General features: G+C 47.5%; 1 protein-coding gene across 9 annotated transcripts in view; it reads right to left on the reverse strand.

Moving 5' to 3' along the window:
* cadps2 (Ca++-dependent secretion activator 2) overlaps nt 1–27,585 on the reverse strand; it is a 126,481-nt gene that overhangs the window by 40,364 nt on the left and 58,532 nt on the right. For all 9 annotated transcript variants that reach the window (XM_035426082.1, XM_035426079.1, XM_035426083.1 and 6 more), the window contains exons 6-14: nt 27,056–27,177; nt 22,021–22,132; nt 20,890–21,029; nt 15,746–15,812; nt 14,711–14,819; nt 14,149–14,358; nt 9,512–9,648; nt 5,039–5,226; nt 1,057–1,158 (exon numbers count right to left, since the gene is read on the reverse strand). In XM_035426082.1, the coding sequence (XP_035281973.1) occupies nt 1,057–1,158; nt 5,039–5,226; nt 9,512–9,648; nt 14,149–14,358; nt 14,711–14,819; nt 15,746–15,812; nt 20,890–21,029; nt 22,021–22,132; nt 27,056–27,177 (1,187 nt within the window). The remainder of the gene's footprint in view (nt 1–1,056; nt 1,159–5,038; nt 5,227–9,511; nt 9,649–14,148; nt 14,359–14,710; nt 14,820–15,745; nt 15,813–20,889; nt 21,030–22,020; nt 22,133–27,055; nt 27,178–27,585) is intronic.

The raw sequence follows: 27,585 nt of genomic DNA on the forward strand, positions 1-27,585 counted from the left end.
GAGTGTTTTATTGCAGTAAACTGTGTAAGTCACTTGCGTGCGAGACTACACCAGGACCGGAGAACCCAGTTCCCAGAGATCAACGGTCCTGTAGTTTTTCACTCCAGCCCTAATTTGGCACTCCTGATTCTGCTTAATTAGCAGTTCAACAAGATCTCTAGCTGTTGAATTGGTGTGCTTTATTAGGGTTGGACTGAAAACCTACAGGATGGCAGATCGCGAGGAACAGGGTTGGGCAGTCCAGGTCTACATGGTAATTTATTTACACAATGTGATGTCATCAAAATAAGCTAAGGCACAGATAGTTAACTGTTAAATATTTAATCTAATTCAACAAAAAGACCCCAAGATAGTTAGTACTCATTGCACCTGGTTCATACAGCATGTACCAGAGTGGGGGGTGTATAATCACACAGGTGTGAGTGGAGTGGCACCAATGCTCCTGAAGAGGTCCACTTGAACCCATTGTCCCATTGGAAAAGGGGAGTATTAACAAATTGCATGAAGTGAAACGCAAACAGCCTTAATCAGCTTTGTCGTGTTACTCCTAATCCTCAAAGTGCAAATGAGCAAATTCGGCCTGCCCCTCTGCATAAAACATTTGCATAATCCATACATCGTCACCCCCATTGTCCATTGCCACGATGTTGAGATGTGCTCTGGTAAATGACTCCTGGTGATTCAACCCCCCCTCACCCCCCTGCCCCATGGACCAAGTGAAGGGTCCTTCAGGTCGGCAATATTAGGACTACAAGCAGCAGACTGGAAACTGCGATCCACCTTCTAGCCTTTGAGCCACAATGTCTGCTGTGCTTGTGGGTTATAACTCCTGCTATCAACCCATGAACAAATAGTTCTTGTTAACAGTGACCCAGCACCTGACTTTAAAAACCAGTAACACATCTCTTAATGTGGAGAGGTCATGCTATAAATTCTGGAGGCTAATGCAGTAAACTGGAAGGCGTGGTAACTTTTGTTTATGAAAAGAAAGACAATTGTGCTTTTTTCGACTAAGGTTTGAGGGACACCTCTTATTCAGTTCCATTGAGTCTTTACCTGAAATGGACAATCTGGTTCTCCAGCAGCGTCAAGAGCCTCATTTTAATATCCTCAAACTGCTCTTTCTCCTCCTCAGTCACAGTGCCCATTCCATCCGGTCTGAAACACAGCACAGTTGCTTAATGTTCATTCACTTGTTAGCTCTATAAAAAACAACTGGCCCATCACCAAACCCCTTTCACATTTCAGGCCTGAAAAGACATCCTTCCCTTGTACAATAATAGCAGAACACAAATAAGCTTAAACAGTAATATGGCATGTGGATGGGCAATTAACATAACAAAGAATCATAACATAAATACACATTTCCCCCTGTTTTAGAGGAATTAAACTGTTTCACACATTGACCGCTGTGTGACATTCTAACAATGACAAGACAAAGAGAGAAGAAGAAGAAGAAGAAGAAAAAGGCCGGGTTGAATATGCAGAAGAAAAATCCTTGAACCGCCAGAAGCAGCACGGAAGAAAATATGACTAAAAAAAAGAAAGCAAATGAATAATAATGCTGTGTGCCCTCTGCAGTGCCCCCTCCCAGTTATTGTGCTAAGAAGTAGACCTCGCTTTGCGCGGGCACTTTAGCACAACTTGTTAAACGCATTGTTCCCCCGGTTCCAGCATCCAGCCTGAAACATCCATCCATTTTCCCTATAGCCTCGCTAATCCGGCAGGACCACAAAGACGGGACAGGAGGCCTGTGATCCTCGAGTCCCCCTCCGGGAGGGGCGTCTTTGTTCCCCGAGGTTAAGGCGCTCGCTGCGGGGCGGGAAATGAAGAGCAAATCTCTCTTTAACACTTTCGTTAGAAAGAAGAAAAAAAAAGGGAGTGGATGCCCCCCCCCCCCCTCCTCCTCCTCCTCCCTCCCCCCCTCCTCCTCCCCCCCCCCCCCCCCCGTTCACGCCGGCGCTAAACGGTGGGGTCCTGCGGGCCGCCGCCTCTCCAGCGCGGGGGAGGTCTCGGGCACAGAGCCAGCTGCTCTCACCGCCCGGCGCTGGCTCGGGGTCCCCCGCAAAACCAGGGGCTACCGCGCTGCCGCTCCGACGCTATTCGCTGAAACACTTTTTGCCTTTTCACTGTGGCCGGGGGAAACCGCAAGGAGCGCGCTATGCTAAGGAAGCGCTAATAAACAAATTGTTACTGTAGCTTTAACGAACGGTGGTAAATAAGTCTGTCAGGGCTCCGAATCGTCCGATCCGTGTCCTGCGATTTAGACGAACCCAGTAGTGATTTCAGTTCGAGCGAGACTTTGAGAACCTCTTAAATCAGCAATTCGTCTCTAAAAGGAGACACGCAGTCGTTGTGATCAAAAAGCAGACCAGACACATTTTCGGACATTGATAGCCACACGGGACGGGCGGGCTGGTCTCTGAGAAGGTCATATCTGTCTGGTTAACAAACAGCAACTGGTCTGACACAAATACCCTGGCAGGCAATTAAAGCTAACAGAAAACAACTGCGGTCCTAAGCAGCTTTCTTACGGTAGCTTTCCCCCTCAGCATCAAATCCAATCAAATTTCCCATCGTGCCTGGCCGCACATGTCAGGGTTCAGCGCGGTGCCACAGCGTGTCAGGGGCACGGGCCATTGTGCGTGTGAAATGGAGCGAGCGTGTTTCGAGTCGGGCCACCGATGACCCGGTACTGATACGGCTCAAACCGGCCCAAGGAAGGGGCGAGTCTCCCAAGCGCTGTCCCTGTTAGCCACGCACGCAGTCACCGGTGAGACGGTCAGTAAGGAGCGGGGCGGGGGGGGGGGGGGGGGGGCCGGGGGGGCGCCCCGGAGACCCATCTGCGACCTGCCAGTCTGACGGCGGCCTGGCCTGGCGTCTGAGGATCAGTCACGTCCGAGCGTGGGCGCCTGTCTCCCCAGCGCCGCCGTCTCACTGTCACCTCCCTTTAACGGGGCCGGAGACAGACGCACGAGGACGGAAGGGGGGGGGGGGGGGGGGGGGGGCGGGGGGGGGCGCAGTGGAAGGTGCCGGAAAAGGGCTCCGCCGTTCCAGAACAAGAATAATTTTGTTATAAAAAAACCGCGAGGATTCGCCGTGTCACATTCCGCGGCGGCGGAGCGGGTGACGGGCGGCGCGGCGAGGCGGGGATGGGAAGTGACAGTCGAGAGCGCGGCGAGTCGGCGGCGATGTCCGGGGCTGTCACTCTCCGTGCCGTCTGTCCTGGCGGTCACCTCCGCCGGCGCGGACCCTCCCCCCCCCCCCCCCCCCCGCGGGACACTGAGCCGCCCGCCTCTGCGGCCCTCCTCTACTCGCCCTGTCAAACCCGCGCGGGATCGCCCGTCTCCTAGGACACGCGCCACCCCGCCCGCCCGCCCGCCCGCCCGCCAACCGAGCTCACGTACCCAGCGGTTAGCACTGGAGCCGTCGCTGAAAAGCAGCCATCAAAATAAACAGCGTGAGCCGCCGTCCGTGTCCTCAAACCAGTCCCCGCAATAATCTGCCGTCAACACCTGCACGACAAGCGCGGGCGGCTTCGACAGAAAAAAGAAACAGCGTGCCTTTGATGAGAGAAAATATGTATTTTTCTTCAATAACGGACAGCAGACTCATCCAAACTTTTGAATTAGTAACGGGGGGGCTACTCATAGCCGAGCTGGGCGCTGTGATCTCGATCTCCAAACCCTTTGCTAAGGTCAGGAAACCGCAATGTCTTCGACAGCTGGAGCGTTCAGGAGCTGGAGTCTTGGCGCCGAACACAAAGCAGTCGCTGGTATCGGTCTCGCAGGCTCACAGCCACTTCTGTCAGCGGCGAAGAGAAATGAATTATTCAAATGAGAGCGCTGACTGACAAAAAGCCAGTGAGAGCAGCTTTACTCGTTTATGGACGGTGATTAGACCAAGAGGCTAATCATTACTGCGCCTAATTGGCTAAATTGCCAACCAAATGCAGAAGGCACAGACATGTGTATTTAGCCCGTAAAACAAGTCAAACGGAGGATATTTTGGATAAGTGGAGACTTAATAGCTTAAGAGGGATGTCTATTTCCAGAACACAATGGAATACAGTTACCAAGTGTAAAGGGGCTATTACAGCCTGGGATTACAATACAGGTCCAATCATGTAATTCATGTTAAATACAGGTTATCTAATATAAATAAATGCACACAACGAAGGAAGATCACAGATCGCTCCCCGCTGTTACTTCCTGGTCTCTGTTCAATGAAGAGAGACAGCTCACATAAAGAGAACGTGGGGGAAAAAAAAACAAACACACGGGGCAAGGGGCCCGTCAGGCAGTGCGCCCACCCTAAAAGTGCCCCATCCCAGTGTGGTGTCGAACTGAATCCCACCGGTGCCACCTGGCTATGACTAGCCATAATGTCACCCAGGGAAGCAGAGTTTTATTAGGCAGAGTACTCTCGGGTCTGATTGGGTAATCAAAGTCTGCATGCGTCGGCTGTATAAATGGTGTGGCCCTCCAGCGCCCCATTGATCAGTACTCTGGGTAACACACAGGAGCTTTATGAATACTCACAGCTCACAGCTATCGGAATTCTAATGTGCCTCGGCCCAGAGAACGCAGCAGTAACCGAGTTTCAGCTCAGGAAAATAAAGGGGCTGTTAGCTGGTGGGGGGGTGGGGGGGTGGGGGGGGATTGATGAGACAGGCTGTGTAGCCCAGGGCAGTAAGCACTGCACAACACAGCACAACATAGAACAAAACACACAGGATAACATGGCACAAAACAGCAAAACCCAGCACAGTCGGCCTGGCCAAGCAAGAGGCCCACAATCTTTTTCACCTTCTGGTGTACTCTGACCATCCTCTTCACTGGGCCGCAAGCTCTATACTGCGTTAGCCCATCCCCATTACTCTCCGTCATGTTGGAACCATGCCGTGCCCTTTAAGCTACATCCTTCCCATCAGCACCTTTGTTTTGTGAACCCAGCGCAACCGAGTCATCCCCTTGTGGCGCCATGGTAACCCACAGACGCAACGGGTCGGCCGCCGAATGTTGGGCGTGGCCGTTACCTGTTGCCATGGACGTGGGAGGCGCAGAAGGCGTAGCTGTAGTGCAGCAGGGTGGGGTCGATCAGCGCGTTCTTCTCCGAGTACTCCATCAGGTCCTTCAGGTAGCTCAGGTGCCGAAAGCAGCCCCGGACGCCGTAGCGTGCGCAGTACTCGTCCAGCACGAACACCTGGCCCGGGCTGAACCAGCCCTGCGGACACACAGGAGCATGCGCTCGCTGACCCACACAAAGACAGCCCACACGGGAACACGCGGTTCCAGCACAAGGGCTTAGAGCCGGGAACACTATAGTATACAGACACAATATAGAGAGACAATATATAAGAAAGAAGGACACAGAAGTATGCAGGCAGACACAGAGGTAGAAAAGGTCAGAGAAAAAAAAAAACATAAAACCTGCAACGAACAAAGATAACAAATGAGTCATATCTATCGTGACCGAACCTCTCAGACTTGACAGTAATAATACCAGCCTGCACGAAAACAACTTGTTATTTAGAGAATATAAGTCTTTTAAACAAATTGCAATACAAACAGTGTGAGGACAAGCACTAGCAATTAATTCATATTCATATCTGGAAAAGTCACAAATTGCCGAGGGTGTAGAGTAATTTTGAATCATATTGCAGTCATTAGCATGTTCTTCCATCCCATAATAGCTAAATGAGGTATGAATCTCTCAAACGTAATTACGCCGGCTTTGAAAAAGAACGCGCGCAATTAACGGTTTCCCTGGGCTGGCCGCCCCCGGCGTCGGGGCCACATTTTAACCAACACCTCCACGCCGCGACCGTAACTGGTCAGGTGGAAGCGGCCACCTCGAAATGACCCTCACATCCTAAACGAAACCTTAGAGGTTGGAGTGGGGGGGGGGGAGTGGGGTTCAGAGAAATCATTAGAGACTGAAAGCAAGCAGTGCTAAAGAGTATAACAGCTTTCCTGTGGTGATTATTTTGACCTCTCTCTCGCTCTCTTTCTCTTTCTCTCTCTCTCTCTCTTTCTCTTTCTCTCTCTCCCTCTCTCTCTCTCTCTCTCTCTCTCTCTCTCCCCCCTCCCCCCCCCCCCCCCCTCCCTCCCTCCTTAAGATCTATTAATATTACACCATATAGTATTGAGTGAAACTGCCCGTCGCCTAGCAGGCTGTGACAAGATGCTCCGCGGCGAGGAACAGATGGCCGGCTCCTGCATTGGCACTGACCGCTCCGCTTAACGAGCCCGCCGCCTCGTTATCTCAGACGACCCCGTCCCCGCGCGCGGCTGGGGCGTGGCGCCGGTCACCGTCGGCTCTCTGTGCGGGGGAAACCGCTCGCCGGAGCCGCCGCCTCGGGCACAAAGGAGAAACGGCCGCGGAACGGCGGCGCGAGCGCGGAGAAGCTAAAGGAGGGAGAATAATCTGCCTTTTCAGAACGCCCGGGCGTGTGCGGGACGACGCGGAGTAAAAGTCCTTGGCGTGGATGTTTGTTCTTCAAATGGGCCCCACTCAGAAGAGCAAACCCCTTTCATTGGAATTGAAACAACTTTTTCCCCCCTCCCCCTCCTCCCACCCCCCTCTCAAAATGCTTAAAAAACGTATTCAGATGGCAGCCACAATGTGCTTTTACTTGGCTTAATAATAAACCCCTCTTTTCCCATTTTGCCTTTTCATCACTTCACAACGGACCATATTGCTTTCGCCGTTATTATTTTCACAGCTTCCTGCGAGCGCACTCCATTCCGTGCGAGCGCCACTTTGCGTAATTAAGAGCCGTTCGTTTCTAGTCCACTGGCACAATGTTTCTAATTAATAAGCTCTTAATTACGTTCGGCGCAGGAAACAAAAGCGGAGGTGTGTGTCACAGAGCGACTGTGCCATCGCGGGGCTGGCGGGATGGTGGTGTGATAGTAATTTCATCGGGGCCGAGCACGACTCGCCACGGCAACTCCTAATTTAATGACAACAACTGCCAGTTACGTGGGGAGCACAGGGGTGGGTGCTGCACGGAGCCACACCCCCCCCCCCCTCCCCCCCCCAGGCCCCACTCCTTCAAAAGTGACACTTTACTTTGTCAGCACCCCCCCCCCCCCCCCCCACATTTACTCAAACACAAACAGATAAGCTCCTCAGAATGCCTTGGGGGGTTTCTGCGGTTAGATTCTCTATCCTCAAAGCCAAATATTGGTATTCACAGAACTTACAGTTCAATAGGCGTCGTCCGCGAGCACACACCCACCTCCCACAGGAGGACAAATTCGCTTGACGAAATGCCTGATTTTCGGCACTTGTTAGAAGAATAAACCCAGCAAAAGTGTTTGGTTGGATGTACTATTCACCTACAGGACTGATAAGCTTTTCACAATGTGTCATAGGTGCAGGTTGTGTCAGAAATATTCATTTTAAACAACCAAAAAGAGAACAAAAAAAAAACCACTTTGAGTGCAGCAATTGCTTTTAAAACCGATATTTTCAAATATCCCAGTAGCACAGAAACTTCTTGTAATAAAGAGATTATGAACATGAAAGCAGTTTATATAAGATAGTAGTAGACGGTAGCACTGTGGTCTGCTAAATGCTCTGTTTGGTATACACATTCACAAATCCCTCCTTTCAGGTACAGAAGATGCCTCGCTTCCAAACAAACATCTTCACCTGAGGCCGTTTGGGAAAATTAGCTAGGCCTTTGTCATTCATAGGACTATTGTGACAGCCACAAAAGTATTAGCAAAGACTTACAGCGCTGACAATCGGATAACATCAGGCGTGCCATGTGGTCAAGTATAAGTACAGAAACACTGAAAAGGAAGTACAGGTGTTGGAGGTTGTGTTTATCTTCCTCTGTATCAAAGCTTTTACATCCATATGGCGCCCCCACCTCCCCTCCCCCCCTTCCCCTTTGAGAAAAGCCCAGAACTCAAGGTCTGTTCCCAGCTTGTGTATTTCTCACTCTATTGAGAGCCCCAGCAGTTGCCCGAGAGGATAATTTTCCTATTTGTGATGTATTGATTGGAATTGTTTATCCCCTCCCTGACTGCGATCATTACAATAGCCCGCGTGTCACATCCACTTGACGGCAGCCATTTTGTACCTCCTTTCTTTGCACCCCCCCCCCCCCCATCAGTTTTTTTCCCCCCTCTAAACATGCTCGGCAATAATCAGACAAGACACGTTTGTCCTTGGTTCTCCATCTGAACTCACAGAGGGAGGAGTTTCCCCTCAGCTACCGAACGCAGGGAAAGGACGAGTTAATCGTAAATTCTCTCTCTGAGCTCACAAACGGAACGGAGGGATGAAATTCTCGTCCCTAGCGCAGAAACACAGCGCTAAATTTGCACCTGGATAATTACTAATGTAACTGTAGCAATAATCATTCGTGCTCATCCTAAATATCCCTTCAGCCGGATGTGTATGTGTGTTTGTTTGAGTGCCATGTACCAGACACCAGGGAGCATGCCAGATACTTCCATATCCTAATAAATTGGATACTCGCAGGAATGCGCTAAATCTGAGGCTATAGCTGGGTTGCTAGGCATCATCCTGCAGCTGAAATTGTGAGCAAGCCAAAATTTAAAATACCAAGTGGCTACGCGATATTGTATGAGCTCATAAATGTACATGCTAGGTCTGGAATATTATGTTAGTGTGGTGGAGAGGTTGTTACCCCACCAGTGTTTATCTAAGCACAGGAGGGCATGTCCTCTTCATTCGACAAGGGGGCAGGGGGGGGTTCCTTGTCTGCTAGTAATCACAAATTAATAAAAATTTACTTAAAACCTTCTGAAAGGTGACCTCCTTGGACACAGCCGTGATCTTGTATCACTACAAGTGGCTCCCTGTGCACTTGAATAAAGCACTAAACTGAGCTGAAGACTTTGCCTCCCCGCTTGTGGTTGTTCAGTTGACTTGATACAACATACCCAACGACTGGCTCGACCCCAACGTAATCTCTGACAACCACAAACAAAACGTGACCTTTAGCTCGCAATAGGGAGCAGGAAATCTGTGTAGATCCACACACGGTGATTCGAAAGGGGGTTGTGTAGACGGTGCGTCGACAGGTGGTTGCTAGACGAGTTGTCATGGTTGCGGACAGTATACACATATGGGTTTGTGTGTGTACAGCTTCAAGGAATGTATATTGCCTGACGGTAATATATGTTAAATGATACAAGTCATTCCTGTGCTGTTTATTATTACAGCGTGTGAATTAGATCTGCTGCTGTGTGTTTCTGCAGGACACATCTAGTCAACTGATCCTGTCTGGGGTATGAGGCTTGGGACAAAAGTGCCATACACACAAACGACTGCATTTATTTCCCCTTCAGCTCTCCAGACTCACTGATAAGAAGGTTTATCCCTCAGTTTCATTTTGAACTCACAGGCAAAGGAATTCGTACACTGTTCTCCCTCTGAACCGATACGCAGGAGGTGGTTGTAGACTGTTCTTTCTCTCTGAAGTAACAGGTAGCAGAATTCTGCCCTCCCCTCTCTCTGAACGTACCAAACAGGAGAAGGAGTCGTTCATTCTGTGCTGCAGCGTGCACTTCTGGAGCAGGCGGAACATGGCGGCGTGATCGAACCGGCACGGCACCGCCGATATCAGCTCCTCCACTCCCTGCCTCTGAGTCCGCTCCAGACCTGCGCACGGGAGAGAGGGGGGGGGGGGGGGGGGGGGGGGAGAGAGGAGAGAGAGAGGGGGGGGAGAGAGAGAGGAGGGGGGGAGAGAGGAGAGAGAGAGAGGGGGGAGAAAGGGGGGAGAGAGAGAGGGAGGGGGGGAGAGAAAGAAAGAGAGAGACAGAGGGGAGAGAGAAAGAGAGAGAGAGGGGGGAGAAAGAGGGGGGAGAGAGAGAGGGAGAGGGGGGAGAGAGGGAGAGAGAGGGGGAGAGAGAGAGGAGAGGGAGAGAGAGGGGGGAAGGGGGGAGAGAGGGAAGAAGAGAGACAGAGAGAGAGGAGCGAGAGAGAGGGGAGAGAGACAGAGAAAGGGAGAAAGAGAGAGAGAGACAGAGAAAGAGGAGAGACAGACAGAGAAAGAAGGAGAGAATGCGAGAGAGAGAGAGAGAGAAAGAGAGAGGGGGAGAGAAAGAGAGATGGAGAGAGACAGAGAGAGGGGGGAAGAGAAAGAGAGAAAGATCATGAGAAGTACACAGGCAGAGAAAGGGGGAAACACTAGGAAAGCAGTAGCAAATTCAGTGTCAAACCTGTTGTATTTATACCGCACATTCCCTTCCCTGTCTCCCCGCATATCAGCTCGTGACTCTTTACCACGGGCATAAAAAGACTTACAAACAGCAGGCCCCATGACGGCTGGGCGAGGAGAACGCTAAATCAATCCGCCTGTGCCATATAACAGCCGCCTCAGCCCAAGGTTCGGCCGTCTTCTGCTGTTCAGCTGACGGCCACGTTACAAACGTTAATGTTTTTTTTTTTTCTCTCTCTCTCCGTTTATACCTGGCCGCAAGCGCGCGCTCGCAATCCTCACGCCGCGCCGAGCTCTTCCGCCGCACGCCCGATCGATCCGCCGCCGACGAAAAGGAATGCGTTACCTTCACGCAGAGCCGCGCGACGGATCGCGCGCGGGACCGCACGAAGACAAAAAAAAAGCATTTCAAATCGGCGCCGGTGCCGTCGCCGGCCCCCTCACCCGAACCGGCCCGGCGCATTCTGGGAGAAACCGTGCGGTTTAAAACGACAGCCCGGTCCAAAACAGACAGGATTCTGAAGGGAAAAAAGAAAAACGGACAGTGAGGTCTCTTCTGCACTGAACGCACACGGACACAAGGGCGCAGACGCACACAAGGGGCCATCTGTGGCGATGTAAGACCTTTAGCATCAGCGGTTGCGTTCTGCGAGCTGTGACCCAGACACAGAACATTACCTTCTCACTGCAGTTCTGTCAAGGCCATATGCACCGGACTCCGCAGTCTGAAAAAAGCTGTGGAGAACTGTGTCTATTTAATGGTGAAGGAGGGAAACTTCACTGGGAGTAAGAGAGCTCAGAGAGAAGGGGGGGGGGGGGTGGCAGGTGTGGGGTGGTGTGGTGTGGTGTGGGGTGGGGGGGAGTGCAAGACTGCATATGTGTCAACACAGGGAACAAACAAGAGAAAAAACTAATAATCCATAACATGAGGGCACACATAAATGAGGAAGATGCGAAGAGGTCATCAAAGATGTCAGGACTATTGTGAAAGGAGATACAGGGGGGGAGAGAGACAGAAATGGTGAAGGAAGGACAGAGAGAGACGGCGAGAAAGAAAAAGAGAGAGAGAGATAGCTGTGTGCCCTGGTTCATTTCCAGTCTTTTCATCCTGACGGCCACGCACATCCTCAAAAAAAACAACTAATGGCCATGAGGGGGGAAAGGCATCGGAAAGGCTGACAGCTCTTTTGCTTATTGTGAGACTGCATTTCGAGAGCGACTTCCTCGCGTGACGCAGGCCACAAAAGACCAAGCCGTCCGAAACCGTGTCCCGCGTCGCCTCGGACGCCTCCGGGTCCATCCAAAGACGGGCATTAGCGATCGCTTTTATCAACGCTGCCGTTTTTGGCATGCGGACGACTTTGCGGCCGCTGTACAGACGGAGAAAAGCCTCATCCTGCCCGGGAGCGGCATGGCTTCATCAGACCGACAGAAGTGCAACCCGCAATCAACTGCGAATCCACTCGTCCCACAAAAGTGGCTCGCCCCCTCTTTGTCCCTTTCTAATTCCGATGTAGGTCATTTTACATTCGTTACCGCAGACGCATCGTCCTTAATGTAATTTGGAGAAAGGGCAAAAAAAAAAGGGGAGAAAAAAAAAAACATTGTGTGGCCCAGCCAAGAAAATTCTAAAGAAAGGAGACAAAGAGATATAGATTAAATCCGATAACAGAGACGAGGAAACGCAATATTGATCCGGAGGGAGGGATGATGTTAACATATTCAGTCAGATTGAGAAATCATATTGATTCATGTCATCTTTAACTCCCAGCTATTATCCACAGATGGGGTGGGTTGGGGGGGGGGGGGGGGTTGGGGCGTGGGGGTTCGGGGAGAGGGGGGCGGGGTTATTTAATCTGAGCTGAAGGGCCACGGAGCCCTTGCATGCGAGAGATCGGCCTTGGCTCCGTCTCCGTCGTCACAACAACCGTCACATCCATTTGACATCTCCCGGCAAGGTGGATGACGACAATGACAGGTTATCGACACGAGGGTGGGGGGGGGGGAGGGGGGTCAGGGAATTGGTGGGGGGGATAATATTTCAGGTATGAGGGGGTATCAGAAGCGCCCGCTTCGACAAGCATCATCTGGGGGGAGATACAGATGAGGACGGACAGAACCCCCTGACAGACCCCCGTCACACTAAACATGGTGCTGGTCACCTCAGAAAACACAGAGAGCAAAGACTGCCTACAGCCTACAGACACAGAACTGTTGAAAGGAAACATCAATCTCCCGCTATCTGATAGGGACTTCAGGATTGAGTGGAGCATGCTGTAAAAAGCATGCAGCTTCAACGCTTTTTCATAGTGAGTTTTTTAAAAAGTATTAAATGGAATGGGAGAATTCAAAGTGAATAGTATTCTCGAATAAGGAGAATAAGTACAGTGAGTACGAGCGAGAAGTGCCGGATTTTTTAAAAACTTGTGCTCTATTTCTGACAAAGGACAGCTGCACTGCGAATGAAATAGGTCACTTAAGCAAAGTTTAATTTAAAAATATCCATGAAAAACATGCACAGGGTCATGCTAACCTACGTGGTCGGTGAAGATAAGTGTCAGCAGTAGCAGAATCCATGTAAATACTTCCCGAGACTTCAGCTGTCACCCGTGACCGAGGTTGGATGAAATACACGCCATTTCTTCAAAGATATTATTATATTTGAAATATATAATTAACCATGTCGTGAGCGGAACAAAAACACAAAAAGTTCGAGGATTTTAAACCGTTAAATGCACGTGCAAAAAAGATGCAGTCAAAACTTTTTCAAAAAAAGTAGCACTGTGCCACCTGACCACTGAACTGTAAAAGTCCAGTCAGAAATGAGATGCAAACAGGTCAGGTGAGATGACCTCAAATGGGTCATTCCAGCAGCCTTGGAAGAAGTGTGTGGTAATTTAACGCAGAATAAAGACACGTTTTTTTAAGAAACACCTTCATTCACAAATTCACAATCGGCTCAGAATGCGTCCACTGTGTGGGGCACTCTCAAATAATGGGAGTGCAACACCGAGGATGTCCTCCATGCGAACCACACCAACGTTTTCACCTGTCATACGCTCAAAGAAAATTAAAGTGGCACTTAATTGTTAAAATGATAAGTGTCGGCTCTTCGGTAATGATAAATCCGTTTTGCAGATTCAAAAACTCAGCAGTGCTGGGTCAGTTGAGTACGTCAAATTGAATTGAAAAGAACTATTTTGGACGGTGGCTCCCATGAGTTTGCATTTTACGTTCACTGAACCGACAAATGACAAAACGTTTTGGCATGTCTTGACTTCGCCCTAGCATAGAGAAAAATCAGCCCGATAAAACAAAGCCACCTGACTAATGTAAGGCTTTCAGGTTCTGATGAAGGGCCAGGCTGCTAAAACACATCAGCATTTGTTGGTTTGATAAGCGTATGCAGGGAGTACTGGTCAAAAAGTCTTCTTTTCTGTCAGTGTTTCATAAGCGGAAGTGTCTTGGGTTGTGAACTGCATATGCCCATTATTACATTACTGTTGGTAATAATAGTTGAAAAATTGTTTGAAGTGGAGTTTTAGAAGCATTATGCATATGTACTCTCATTGGGTGTGACTCACTAAAGTTACAATTCTGTGTAATTGGTAGCAGTACTAATAGTAGTAGTGTCTGCTGATGTTTGAGTGAGATTACAAGTGACTGCAAAGTGGATAACCAGGGACACAATCTCTCTCAGGTTGTCAGAGATACCAGCCAGAAGGGAACTGCCAACTTTCTACTGCTCCCCTTTGCAAATTCCAGCTCCACCCCCCGACACACTGCTGCCGTGGATTAGACCGGAAAATGAAATTACAGGAAAGAGGTTGTGTGCATGTGACACCCTTCCTGTTCTCCTTATACAGCACCACTCTGGGAGGAGTAGCCACAGGAGGAAAAAAAAAAAAAAAAAAGGTGAAAAGTGCTGGGGCAATGCGTACTCAGCAAGGAGACAGGAGCGTCGGCCTGTGGGTTTCCTCCTCTGCAGTTCTGCCTCTGGTTCTGGGAGGGGGGGATAGGCTTGTAGGACTGGCCCGTGGCCCGGTACATGGCCTGGACCCACAGAACGCGGTCCTGCTCATCATCACTGGCGAACACCACCAGGTCACCCTCTCTCACTGCGCTGAAGAACACCTGTCCACCCTGGAGACCTGACAGAGCACACGCACATACTTATACACACCCTGAAATACTGTACCAGTACCACACTTACAGTATACACACTCTGAAAGACCAGTACCACACTTACAGTATACACACTCTAAAAGACCAGTGACATACTTACACACACACTGAAAGACCAGTGACATACTTATACACACTCTAAAAGACCAGTGACATACTTACACACGCTCTGAAACAGCAGTGGCATACTTATACACACTCTGAAAGACCAGCATACTTACATACACTCAGTTCAACAAGCATGGTCGCACCGCAACAGTAAAGAGTAACAGCTTACTAAGAGTCTGAGTAATAGTGTACTAACAGGTGAGGTAGTACCTGGCTGTGGTTCGGAGTAGTCCACAGTGTAGCCCTCCAGTTGCATCAGCTCATGCGGCTCTGATTTCTTCTCCCGATAACTGCACATGGCAAAGGTGTACTGGCTGACCTGCAACACACATAACCCAACACATCACACACAGACTACACGGGATACCACATACACCAAAGCCGCACAGCTTATAAGAGATGCAACAAACCATCACATAAAATATAACACAGTCCGCAGAATACAACACCTCACATATAGCACGCCACATGAAATTCAATTAATCACACACTGAATAACACATACCACGCATCACATTACACACAGTATAACACATATAAAAGAACACATCATATGCAGTGTACAACATATAATCTAGCACATCACATACAGTGTATCACATGCAACCCGACACATCAATTACATTATCCCATGTTCAGTCTAACTTCACATTCTCTGCACCACATATGAAACAAAATAGCATATTACATACAATATATCACCTAATGCATTATAGCTCACAACCTGTAATAAATATGCATACAATACTGAATGCAATACATTACATAGAACATGCAATATAGATCACAAAATACTCCATATAAACTACAATAACAGCTGCATCATTGTAATCAAGTCACAGTCTTCACTCTTAATTACAGCTGTATGGAAAGCTTGTTAATATGCATTTACCAAAGATATTTTTAAAGCAAATCCCTATAACTGATACAATAATATACATGAAAAATACACAGAACATATTGCAAACCAATTATGATCAACGTCCAGAATCACATGTGCATTCAATCACCTAACTATATGGATGAATCCCTCCTAGAACCTTAGGAAAATAATTTCCCATTCCGAATTTAGTAGTTTAGCAATTCCTTTCAGGCAAAGTGACTTACAAAAGTGTATTTCACATGGTAAATCTTTTATGTATGCTTTTCCTTATAAAGCTCTCGGCAAAATCATAAGAAGGATTTTTTGTCCATAAAATAAAGAAAAAATAAAAATACAGCAGTAAACAAATGGAAAGGAATTACCTGAACAAGTACGAAATATCGCCGTTTCCACCGCTTCCACACTCTCTGTCCCAATGCATAAAGATACCTGAAAATACAATTACACATAGCCTACTAAATAACTGCTACTTATATTGCTACATATTGGCTGCTAATATACATTTGAATTTCATAAAGGACATCAGAAAGAGAACACATAATTTGTTTGGAGAGGGCAGATCATTATATTTTTTTCAAATAAATAACGATTTGAAAATCGCCTTCCTTACACAATAGTATATATTTTTTAATGTACATAACTGGAAATGGTGCGTGGCTAATTAAAATGATATTATTATATTCTCGTTCATAAACCATTCAGTCTTTTGAATCCGCAAATGAGTGGTATTAAAGTAGATTAGGTGACGAAAGAAAAGAACACACCGGAGAGTCTGGTATTCCGGGGTTTTAAACACTACAACAGAAACAGGTCACTAATCCGACATTAATTTCTCACTCGGATACCACAAGAGACACAAACTTCCGCCGCCTGGCTCTGGGAAGCAGCTAAATTGGCATGCGAATTTGACTGCATACTTTATGATCAGAAGCAGTTTACGGTCATTATTCATCGACATAACTACAGAAAATTTAATCGATACAATGAACGGCAATGAAGTATAGGCTATGTAAAAGGTAAACGGCATAATCGCATGTGTCAATTAGTCAGTCGATTGTAGATAATGCAATTAAACTGAGTGTTCAAGACTTGTTCAATTAACTTCAAGTTCAGTCAATTATAACTTCAACATTCCCCCTTCGTATTATAAGAATATTATACAGGAAAACTGGCCAGTATCTGTAGTTAGACTTGAAATATAAAAAGGGAAACAAATTAAAAGCCAAAAGCCTGTTCAAGTGCCTGAAGTACACGAACCCGGAATGCTCAAACTCAAAGGGTAAATGAACGTCCGTTTCTGTTTTCTCAGCTTTTTATTAAACTTGAATAAGTCGACAAAATTGGAGGAACGAAGCAATCTGGACGCTGAATAATCAATCGCCCATTCTCGAAAATCAAACAATAAGAAATGTGTGCGTGGGGGAATCAATACGGAGCTGAGACACTTTGTGTTTGGGAAAGGGTGCCCTTTAAGGGAGAAAAAAAAACTCCCAGTCAAGGTTGAAAGAGCAATGAATGCAGTCTGTGAAATCTGGGCCATTCTGCTGGAGCTGGGTTAACATGTGGCAGAAGTAATCATCCACTTGTGAAAATGATTTTCAGTTCATTCTCAAACACCTTTCAGACACTCATGATCCCATTTAGGCGACAACAATGCCGGCTATCTGTGGGCACGGCGGCCGCGGACTTGAGAACCAATCGGACTGCACTGCCTCAGGCACGTTCCAGTCCGCGCGGCGTATATTCGGAGCTAGCGGCATAATAGAAGTCTTTGGCCCGCTGCATTCCTGCCTGTACTGAGGCTTAAGACATTTATTGTCACGCCAATGTCTTGGAGGCCATTAGCAACTAATATAACACGAAATACCTTTTAAAAATGCTTGATGCATTTTAAAGCGGTCTCAAAGATTAAAATATTTTTGAAAGTTCACACAGGTCTAACAGAAAAATATGTTCTAGCCAAAATGTGAAGAGGCTAAAAAGTAGCGCAAAATACAAAAAAAAAAAAAAAAAAAACCCCACAGATTTTTCTAAAACCACGGGGCTGTATAATATTTATCAAAAACTACACCAGTGGTTTTGAACTCGGTAAAATCGTAAATAAAGTGGGAAAACTACTCAATTTAACCTTCGAATGGCATAGGCTAATACATCCATTCACTGGTACTCATTACATGAAGATAAAGGAAGTTAAAATCCTTCACACTTTTGCTAGTGCCATTTAGTAAGATATATCTTAATTCAATTTCTGGAAGAAAAAAAAAATACAAATTAACATCAGACAGTTCAATTACACGTTACTAATGAAAGCATCAAAACGCGAAGAGGTTAGTCTTTCCCCCTGTCAAATTAATTGATTTACGTTCGCATTCAATGAACTGTCACAAAGAACATTTTAAAGCCACGCTTCCTCAATTTACAATTCAGTCTTTAACAAATTTACTTTATTAGAAACGACAAGGAAATTGACTAATTAGCCTATACTTTAAGTGCCTTTCCAGCAATCTTAAATTTCTAAATAGTCTATTAATTTAAAAAATACTATCAATATCTAAGATATTCCGTTGGAATATGCAGGCCGAAAATATATAGGCATTTAATTTACATGACATCTAATATTTCTCGGCATAACAATACTAATGACCAGCAATCGTTCGCAGTCCAAGTTGCTTGTGCGTTTGAGAGTTGAAGTATGTTAATTGTAATATAAAAAGTAGCAGTGCCCTCTTGTGGATATCCAATTGTATTACGACCGTATTGTTTTGTCGTTCGTAAATACTGCTTCCAGAATTGAAAAAGGGTTATGTTAGAAGTGAACTCTGCCCTGCCTGTGGCAATTTACAACCATTGTTAGATTCACAACCATGACCCCAAAATCAAGAGTCCATTTATTAAGTTTAAAACACATACACGGTTTTTTCCACCTTCATTTTACTAAAAGGCACGAAGGTGCCTGACATTTCTGTCTTTTCTCTACTTTTCACGTAAAATAGAATGCGGGAACAAACCGAAGCCCCCTGCGATGGATATTCCCCTCAAACGAAGGCTCGTTTTGCTCCGCGCGCCTGGGTGAGATCAGGGCGAACGAGGGAGCGGGGAGCAGAAGGCGAGGAGCGTCTGTGTGAACGGCGCCCGATCGCGCGGAACAGCATGGTTAACGGACACAGGAGCTACGTGCGCACAATTAAAGCGCAGCGAGTCTCCAGCGTATTGAGTCCTCGGTGCGTCTCCGGTCCCAACCCTCCTCTGTTCCCTCTAATGAGAGGGTGACTCTGAGACAGGGGGAGAGGCTGAACGCAAGTCTGAATGGCACACTGTGAGGGTCTTAGCCTCCCTGCCTCTGGCCAACAGATGGCTGCTTTAACAGGGAGCATTCAACCTGAAAAAAACCGTACCAAAGAGAGCACACAGAGTCCTCAGGTGTGTGTGTGTGTGTATGTGTGTGTGTGTGTGTGGGGGGGGCGGTGTATGCGTTGTATGAGCGCATTTGTGTGTACTTAAAAGCAAAATTTTATGCGTCTGTGTGTGTGTGTGTGTGTGTAGGGGTGTGTGATGTGTGTGTGTCAGCATATTTGTGTGTACTTCAAAGCGAAAGTTTGTGTGTGTGTGTGTGTGTGTGTGTGTGTGTGTGTGTGTGTGTGTGTGTGTGTGTGTGTGTGTGTGCGCGCATGCATGCGTGCATGTGCGAGTGTGTGTGCGTGTGTTTTCACGTGTGTTGAACAACTGCCCTCTTCAGCCACTGGAGGGGTCAGCCGAGATGGTAATTAGAATCTGAAGAGGCTCTTGCCAATTAGAAAGCCCCATTCACTGCTCATTACCATTCACTGAACATTCTGGGCCTCTTCACTAATTAGTCAGATGATCATTAAAGGATGACCTGGCAGCCCAGGGGGGTCCTGGGCCATACAGACAGAGCCTGACTGGACAACGGCAGCAGGTACAGCCCATATTCTGTTCAAGGAGCTGTGCACTTCACACTACAAGTGTGCCTTAAAGTCCCCAACAAAATCCTCATCAGAGGGATCAACTATAGCCCCAACACATTACTTGCACTGTCCTCTTCAAAAGGCTTTAAATAAGGTAGATTGTTTTATAAAAGCCACACTCCTCCCCCCCCCCCCCCAAAGAGTAATACACTTAGGAATTAATTCTGAAAATTATTGCAAAAATACAGATTTTTCCCCACCTTTATAATTCAATCAAATTAACAAGGCCAAATACTCATTAACGGCAACTAGGCTAATTAAACTTCAACAACAACCCATAATTGCGAATTTATAAAAAGCTGTTTCGACCTTTTCTGAAACAAGCCCGTATGCTGCAGTTTGTGACAACAGTGCCCTCTGCTGGCAAGGTAGCATACGCATGTTATTTTAATACGGATCTCTTAAAAAAACTTCTCAAATAGAACATCGTCACTAAAGAGAGAATAAGAAAAAACCAAGGTTCACGAACACAGTACAGAAAAATGCTGAGGGAAAAGTGGAAGATAATGAATCCTAGTCATATATTCATTACTCTGAGAAAACCAAATAAAGATCAAAGTATAAAGCATACACATAAAAAACACAAATTCTCTGTGAAAACAACACTGTTTGTTTCCCACCTAGAAAGCTGGTCAAATAAAGAGGGAAAAAAGCAACAAAAACACAATGGGCCTCATTCACAGCTATCTTAAATTATTCTTATAAAATGTTCCAGAGAAAAACCAATTTGAGATTCATGACACATGTTCAGACCTTTTTTGTGCATATCCCAGGTGTATGAGATGATGAATGCTCACTGTTTGTAAATTTTATGCTCAATCCTGTTCATGTGATTGGCATAAAAAACAGCCAGTATCAAATACAGATAAGAAAAAAAAAGATAAATGGCAAAATGTTCTTGGACACGTTCTTACACACAGCTTACATCAAATGTGATTGTTTCCACACGTTTCGTGAATGAGGCCCAGTGTCATTAATTTTCTCTTGACTGATCATCCTCTGCCAGTTTTTGCATTACTAGACAGCAGGGGGCGCTGTTGATCTTTCTACACTCACTTTTGCAACACTTCAGCCATACTGAAGTAAACAATGTCTCGTGGTTTCATTTTGCCACCATAGATATGCTTGCCACCAAAACAAATTAAGGTCATGATGACATTGTTTCTTTGATTTTAAAAAATGTTGATTAATAAATTCTTTAATTATGTATTGATTACCCCTCTGTAATGAATGTGCACATTGTTATAGCCTTGAAAATTTTAATAGTTTTTCATATTTTTATCCCCTAATTGTTAAGCAGTTCATCCACTGGTCCTCCTGCTGAACTGTACAGTAATGTCTCATTTAAAGGGTCCATGGTTAAATGCCGCTTAAGCCAAGGCTTTGTAGGATCCAGAGAGGGATTTCATAGCTTCATTAAATTATGCTAATGAAGCCAATCAGTCAGGATCCATAAAGGAAGGAACACCCCCACCCTCTCCCCACCCCCTCAGAACCATCCCTTGCCCTGTTCCACCAACCCGCTGTGCTTCATGTTGGGGGGCTTGTCCATGCGCACTGCCAGTTTGATCTTCAGCTCAACGTCCTGGCTGTTTTTGGGCACCACCATCTTGTGAAGTTCCGCCCCTTTAGGGCCATTAGTGGTGGGATTCAGCACCACCTGTAATTGGGAGAGAAGGACAGGTTATGACATCACACTGTGGGTGGGAGGACAGGGCTTGTGATATTATATAGCGGTCAATGACACTTCTGCTCGCCCTTCCTTTCTATCTCCCCTGTCTCATAAATAAACACACATATGCACACGTTCACACGCACACACCTGCACGCACATGCACACACACACAAACACAAACACACACACACACACACACAGTCCCATTCATTCTGTATGGGATTCTAGTAACTAATAATAGAGGATGGTCAGAAGATCTGTGCATACTGAATATTGAGTAAGAAAGAAGAAAGAGCACCTGTATGTAAGACACAAAGGGAAGAAAGAGAGAGAGAGACTGAAAGTGGCATAAATCCACACATCTTCTCAAACTACAGGGAGAGTGATGTACGGGGCCAGATTGTTTTATCAGGCTTACTAATGGAAGTCTCCATCTGTTACCCAGGGAAACTGACAAAGACAAATAAGTCATAATGATTGAGAAAGATTCTGCCTTCATGAAATGATGGTGACGTTCCGGTTACTGCTCACACTAAGTATGATTCTGTCTGAATGAGATCCGCCAATGCACTTTGCCTTCCAAATATCAGCCATTTCAGCAAGACAATCTCCAAAGAAAATGTTATGTTTTACTTTACTTTTATTTCCAATTCTAAATAAAAGCATGCAATGCTATATGTTATGTCGTTAATTACACAATTAGTGTTGTGTCATTAATGACAAGTAAATGTTGAGGGATCATAAAAATGTTAAAATAAATGTATCTGAGCTGACACATTTCCAGCTATCAACATTTATACAGCATGTACAATGATGGATGAATCAACAGACTGACAAAAATGTTAGCTGACTGATTAGCTGAAGGATTAATGAATGAATGGACCGTTTGATTGACTGACAGATTTATGACAAACGATAAATGAGTACAGAGCTGACGTGTGATTGGCAGACTGAATGATTGCCTGCCCAGCCTTACCCTGCCCAGCTCCTTGTCCTCCAGAGCCAGGACCCCCGTGCTCTCGGTGAAGAGCTTCACCTTCACCACGGGCAGGGGGTGAGTGGTGGTGAAGTCACCCTGGGTGCCCCACCTGAAAAAAAAAATAAAGAAATGCAAGCTCTCACCCGTCTCCTCAGAGAGGCAGAGAAAACAGAGGGAAGTCAGGCGCGGATTGTCAGCAGGCGCTGACAGGAACAGGCACAGCCAGGACGGACCCCGGGCCCCAGCAGGACCCCCGCCGCACGGGGCCGGAGAGGAAGAGCAGCGGTTTAAACACGCAGGGGCCGCTCCGCACAAGCTGCTCTGTCACACCGCCACGCTCCTGCTTCTCAAAGACAGACCGAGAGTCGGCGAGAAGGGACCCTTAAAAAAACCAACACGTTTAAAAAGTCTTCGGCAATAAATGCACCCCTCTTTGGCAGAGGAATCCGGGGTGTGGAGGGCAGGGTGAGAGAGAGAAATTCAAGGTAAATCTTAAACTTTTTGTACACAAATTATACACAATTGTGGGTGGGGGGGTTATGGGTGCCCTCCCCCTAGTCCTGATGGTGGATGACATTCTTGACATTTTATTTTTCTCCAAATTGTGAATATCCAATTGTCCAAGGGTTCACAATGTGGTCCTGGGGGAAGAGTAATGTGCTGTGTTGTGTTTGAGTGTGATATGCAGTATACACACTCTCTGGGGCGCTGCTGGCCAAAGTTAGCACTGGCTTCAATACCGGAGCACGGTGCATGTTCCCATGTCGGTACAATGTGCTAATTCAATTGTAGGTACGCACGTATAATACACTAGTACCTGTAGGTCACAATCTCATCACAACTACATCAGCTTGAGTGATGAAGGATATTTAATTAAGCTGGAGCACTGCTTCATGCTCCCCATTTCAGCCTGCAGACATTTCCCGTCCCCCGAGGGTAAAGCGATGCACTGAAACCTGTGCTCACTTAATCCAAACAGTGATTAGCGTGGCGCAGGTAATGACAGCCTGGTGCCCTGGGCGCTCATAGCATCGCACCGAGTGACTCACCCCCCCCCCCCCGCCTTCACCGAGGACTCCGTCCCAACAGCGCCAGAGCTAACACCCCCCCCCCCCCCACCCTCACCGGGCACCGCCAGGCAGGCGCGCCCGCAGAATCTTAAACAACCTTTACCCGCCCGAGGACAGGGCTCGACACCACATTAAAGGGAGGAGAGATGGCGTTTCCCCCAGTTGCTACGGCAACAAGGGGGATGGAGCCGCAGCGGTTGCTAATTCCCAGGGAGCAGCACAAACGAGCGGTGATGGCTGTGATTAGTCGTGTCGGCGGCGGCGGCGTTTAGTGTCCATTGCTCGTCTGCCATCGCAGAGTTCTCGCGGCGTTCCCGTCCAGTTCTGCGGCCGATGGCCCAGGAGTGGAGAGGACCGCCGCGGTTCTCCTTCACGATGTACTGACACCCAGCCAGGAGGCACGCGCGTGGGCCCGCTCGCTTTGGCACCGCCGCGGTAAAAGCTCGGTGAGCGAGCGCCGGGCCCGTCTGCTTCCCGCAGGAGGAACAGCAGGACCGCGACCTCCGCGCTCCGCGCTCCTGACGCGCTTGGATCCCGCGAAGCTAGCGCAGCTTGAGCGACGGCGACGCCGTCAAAACACGCCCCCTCGGCAAGCGACGGGAACCACAACACCGCCGAAACGCGCCCCGCGGCGGACGGCAACAACCGCGCCGCGCGACCAAAACACTCCCCCGCCACGCCCCTGCCAGCAGCTGCCACAGCTCGGGGAACAGCATCCAAGCCCCTCAGCACTGGATCTGCAGGCTTTAGAAATCTTACATCTAGGGGTGTGTAATAGAAATATTCTGGGGCTGATGTATTAACCAATATTTGGCTGATAAAATTGCAATAGCAATGCTGAAAACAGCCTGTTACAGCACAAATGCACACTGCAGCCAGGTTTCCACATTCATGGAAGAAGCAGATGAGCAGAGATGTCAAGCAACTTATGAAGGTAAAAGACATCCCAAAATGTATGTGTATAGCAACAAATCTGAACTTGCTTACTTTATGCAAGACTATGATATGTCCATATTTAGGTATAAGAGAAACAAGAGCGGGAATCAGGAAGTCAACTTGGGGCCTGTTCCACAAAGCAGGATTACCGAGTTAGCCGGATAAGTAAAACCTAGAGCAGCTCTTCTTACTTCAGTCCTTGTTCCAGATTTTGGAGCATCCAGGTTTTATTCAGTGCAGTTATCTGGCTAACTCAGTAATCCTGCTATGCTGAACAGACCTCCAGGGTTCTCCAGTGTGCTTGTGGGGAAAAAAGCCAAATGCACCAGGCGACGGGAGGGGCTAGTGCAACGGACCCCTCCAACAGCTGTTCGAGTCACAGACACTGGTGATGTCACACACACATCAAACGGCACCATTAGCCAGTCGCAGCCTCAGCACGACGCAAGTATAAATGCAGCCTCGGGGACCAGAACAACCGCGAAACAAACGGGCCTCTTCAGTTTCCATTAGGTCTGATTGCCCCTGAGAGACGAGCTCCTTCCACAGGTTACGCTCCTGGCTCACGATGCTTCGGCTCGCGGCTGACACCTCCCCGCTCACGAGCTTTCCCCGTTTTCAATTAACGGCGAATTTCACACACAGACCGTGGCTGTCTAGTGGGCGGGTGCCATTTCGGGTGCTTGGGAGAGGGGGGTGAAGGGGGGTAAGGGTTGGGGGGGGGGGGGTAAGGGGTGTGTGGGTGACATAAAAAAGAGAATCTCATCCGCCACATTATCAGGAGTAGCAGGGCTTATCGGGGCTCCGATGACTTCATCACTTCAAAGGGCCGTGGCCTCTTCGCCGCAGAGGGCTGGAGATAAGTGATTTCCACGCCCGATCTGTCACATCTGCAGCCGCGAGCCGGTCACGGTCGTGCTAATTTCAGCTGAGAGAGCGATCGCGCACGCAAGGGGGGGGGGGGGGGGGGGGGGGAAGGGGTGGTCACGGTACCGATGCTCCCCCCCGCTACACTGGGAAATGAGAGCGCCCAGGCCGAACGTGGGCGGGGAACAGCGGTGTTCAGCGGCGTTCAGCAGTGTTCAGCACCTTTCGTATGGCGGCGCAATGCTCAGATGCTCGTGCTCACAGATACTCACCAAGTCTAATGCACATTCACTATCTCACATGAATTTTCCCGCCATCGGCCTGTTTGAAATGGCAAGGGTGGACACTGACCCATCTGTACAACACCTCACCGCTTAACCCAAATCTACTGTTTTGTGGCTTTCTCTTTACCCTGTCTGACGTCTGCATCACATCATAATTTGGAGTTGCCAAATGGTATTTAATTCAAAATATAGTTTATGATATATATTTTTATATATTCTAGGCAATATAAACCTGTTGAGTTAAAATGGAGTGTTGTGGTGTACATTTTCTACAGACTGTCAGTGTTTTGTTTCAAAAGGTAACTGCTTCATTAGCTTCTATCTTTACACATTAAAGGTGCACAATAGAAAGATAAGAGAAGCTGGATACTATGAAATTGGGAAACAGGAGACAACATACTCAGTAAAATAATGTAGTCTCAGAACTAAAGGATACAGAGTAAAATGCATGGTATTCCACTCTATCTGCTAAAGGACATAGGATAATTAAAAAGGTATGCTACACTGCAGTCGGCATACTATAGGTTCTTTGTCATTGCATACTGCAGGGTAGAGGGTAACACAGACGTGAGTACTAAAGAGCATAGGTTAAATAAGAAAGGCATGGCATACTGCACTATTGAGTACCAGAGGAAACACTGTATGGTACATCAGTATCTGCTAGAGTCTGGACGATAAAGGGTATAGGACAACACAGCATATGGCTAATAAGGGACAGAGGGCAACACAGCGTATGCCGTAATGGATGAAATCAGCAATTATAAAAGACGCGGTGTACTGGAGTACAGAGTGAGCGGTACATGCAGCCACAGTCCCGAGCAATAAATAATACCGTAAGTACACGTTACAGAAGGTTTCGGGTGCTAAAATGGCCATGTCTGGATCCATCTGACAGCTCAACAAGAAACACTGAGAAAGGGCTCTCTGACGTTCTGCCAGCTCTCCCACTGCGACGAGGTAAAAAAAATAAATAAATCTGCGCACGAATATCGCGAACGAGGGCGCGCCGCGCCGAGAATAACTCAATAACTTCTCTTAATAAATTATTGACGGAGACGTTTTGATTTCGAGCGCTTCTAGGAAACGTAAGCGCAATGACAAATCCACGATCGGCGCGCGTCTGCATTCCTTCGTCGCCGACGCAGACGCTAGCGTCGAGTTAGCGGCCAGATGAAAGGCTGCCAGCACCCGGCGTTTTCAGGTTTACCGGGTTAATGAGTCGCAGGTTTCTACTGTACAGCACGCCTTCCCATTAATGGAAGTGAGCCGGAGCCTGCAATAATGAGCCCGTGCCCGCGGTTCTGGGAACGGATTATACTGCGAACGCCGTGCCCTTTGCACGTGCGAGACACCACAAACGGGCGACAGCTTCTCCGCGTTATAAAACGGTGTCATTACTTAAAAAAAAATGTGTATGCATGTAATTTGCAATGTTTTCAAAAAGGCTTAACAGCAGTTAATATAAAGAGTTTTTTTTTTTTTTTTTTAAATCTCAGTGGGACTCAGGATAAATAAATGATTAAAAAAAACAATAAATGACAAAATAATCGGGTTTTTTAAAGCTCGTGTGATGATAAATCCACTCATAATGAAATGCAGTCAGGTTTCAAGCAGAGAGCCATACAGTATGTGTGACATCATTTCCTGATAGGCGTCCGTGATCTTTTCCAGCAAAGAATACCTGGAAAGAATACTAAGCAACGTGGGCTTTGCGCGACACGACCAAGCCTTCAGAAAGTTGACAGGCTCAATCCAGTTCTATATTCTGGGAGATGCATGCTTTGAGTCGGTTTGTTATTTTGTGAAAGTTATCTGCAGATTTTAGGGCGTGACGCTCCCCCTTCCGGCTCGGATCGCGCTTGGCGGAGCTCTTACTGTGGCCTGCAGGCCTCAGCCTGGTCGGTCTGAAGCTTCTCTCCCCCCTCGACCTCCATGGTGCAGTAGACGATCCTGTTCGGAGCCACGGACTTCAGGCCCTGCACCTCCATAATCACAACCTGCGGGACAAGAATGGACACCGCATTACGTTTAGCATTAGCGGACGCTCTCATACCCAGAGTGACTAACATAAGCGCATATATAAAGGTTTAGGCAATGGACAGAGCTGAAGCTGAAACATCCATCACAATCAACAGTATAGTTAATACATAAACCCACAACATAAAGTTAAGCACCATACTAGATGCCTGAGGGAAACTGAGAGAAATGCAGTGCTTTAAGTAGCAAATGGGTTAGAGGGTATAGTGAGGAAGTCATTATTTCCGTGAATACGACCTACAGAGCGGGGAGGAAATGGTCAACTCCATGAGTAAACCTCCGAAAGATGTGAGGAATGTGAGGAGTGAAGTGTGCAAAAGACAGATTAAAAACTAGCACGCGCCAATTTAAACATCTTCCTTGATCAT

The sequence above is a fragment of the Anguilla anguilla genome, chromosome 7 (assembly GCF_013347855.1).
Source record: "Anguilla anguilla isolate fAngAng1 chromosome 7, fAngAng1.pri, whole genome shotgun sequence".
NCBI lineage: Eukaryota > Metazoa > Chordata > Actinopteri > Anguilliformes > Anguillidae > Anguilla > Anguilla anguilla.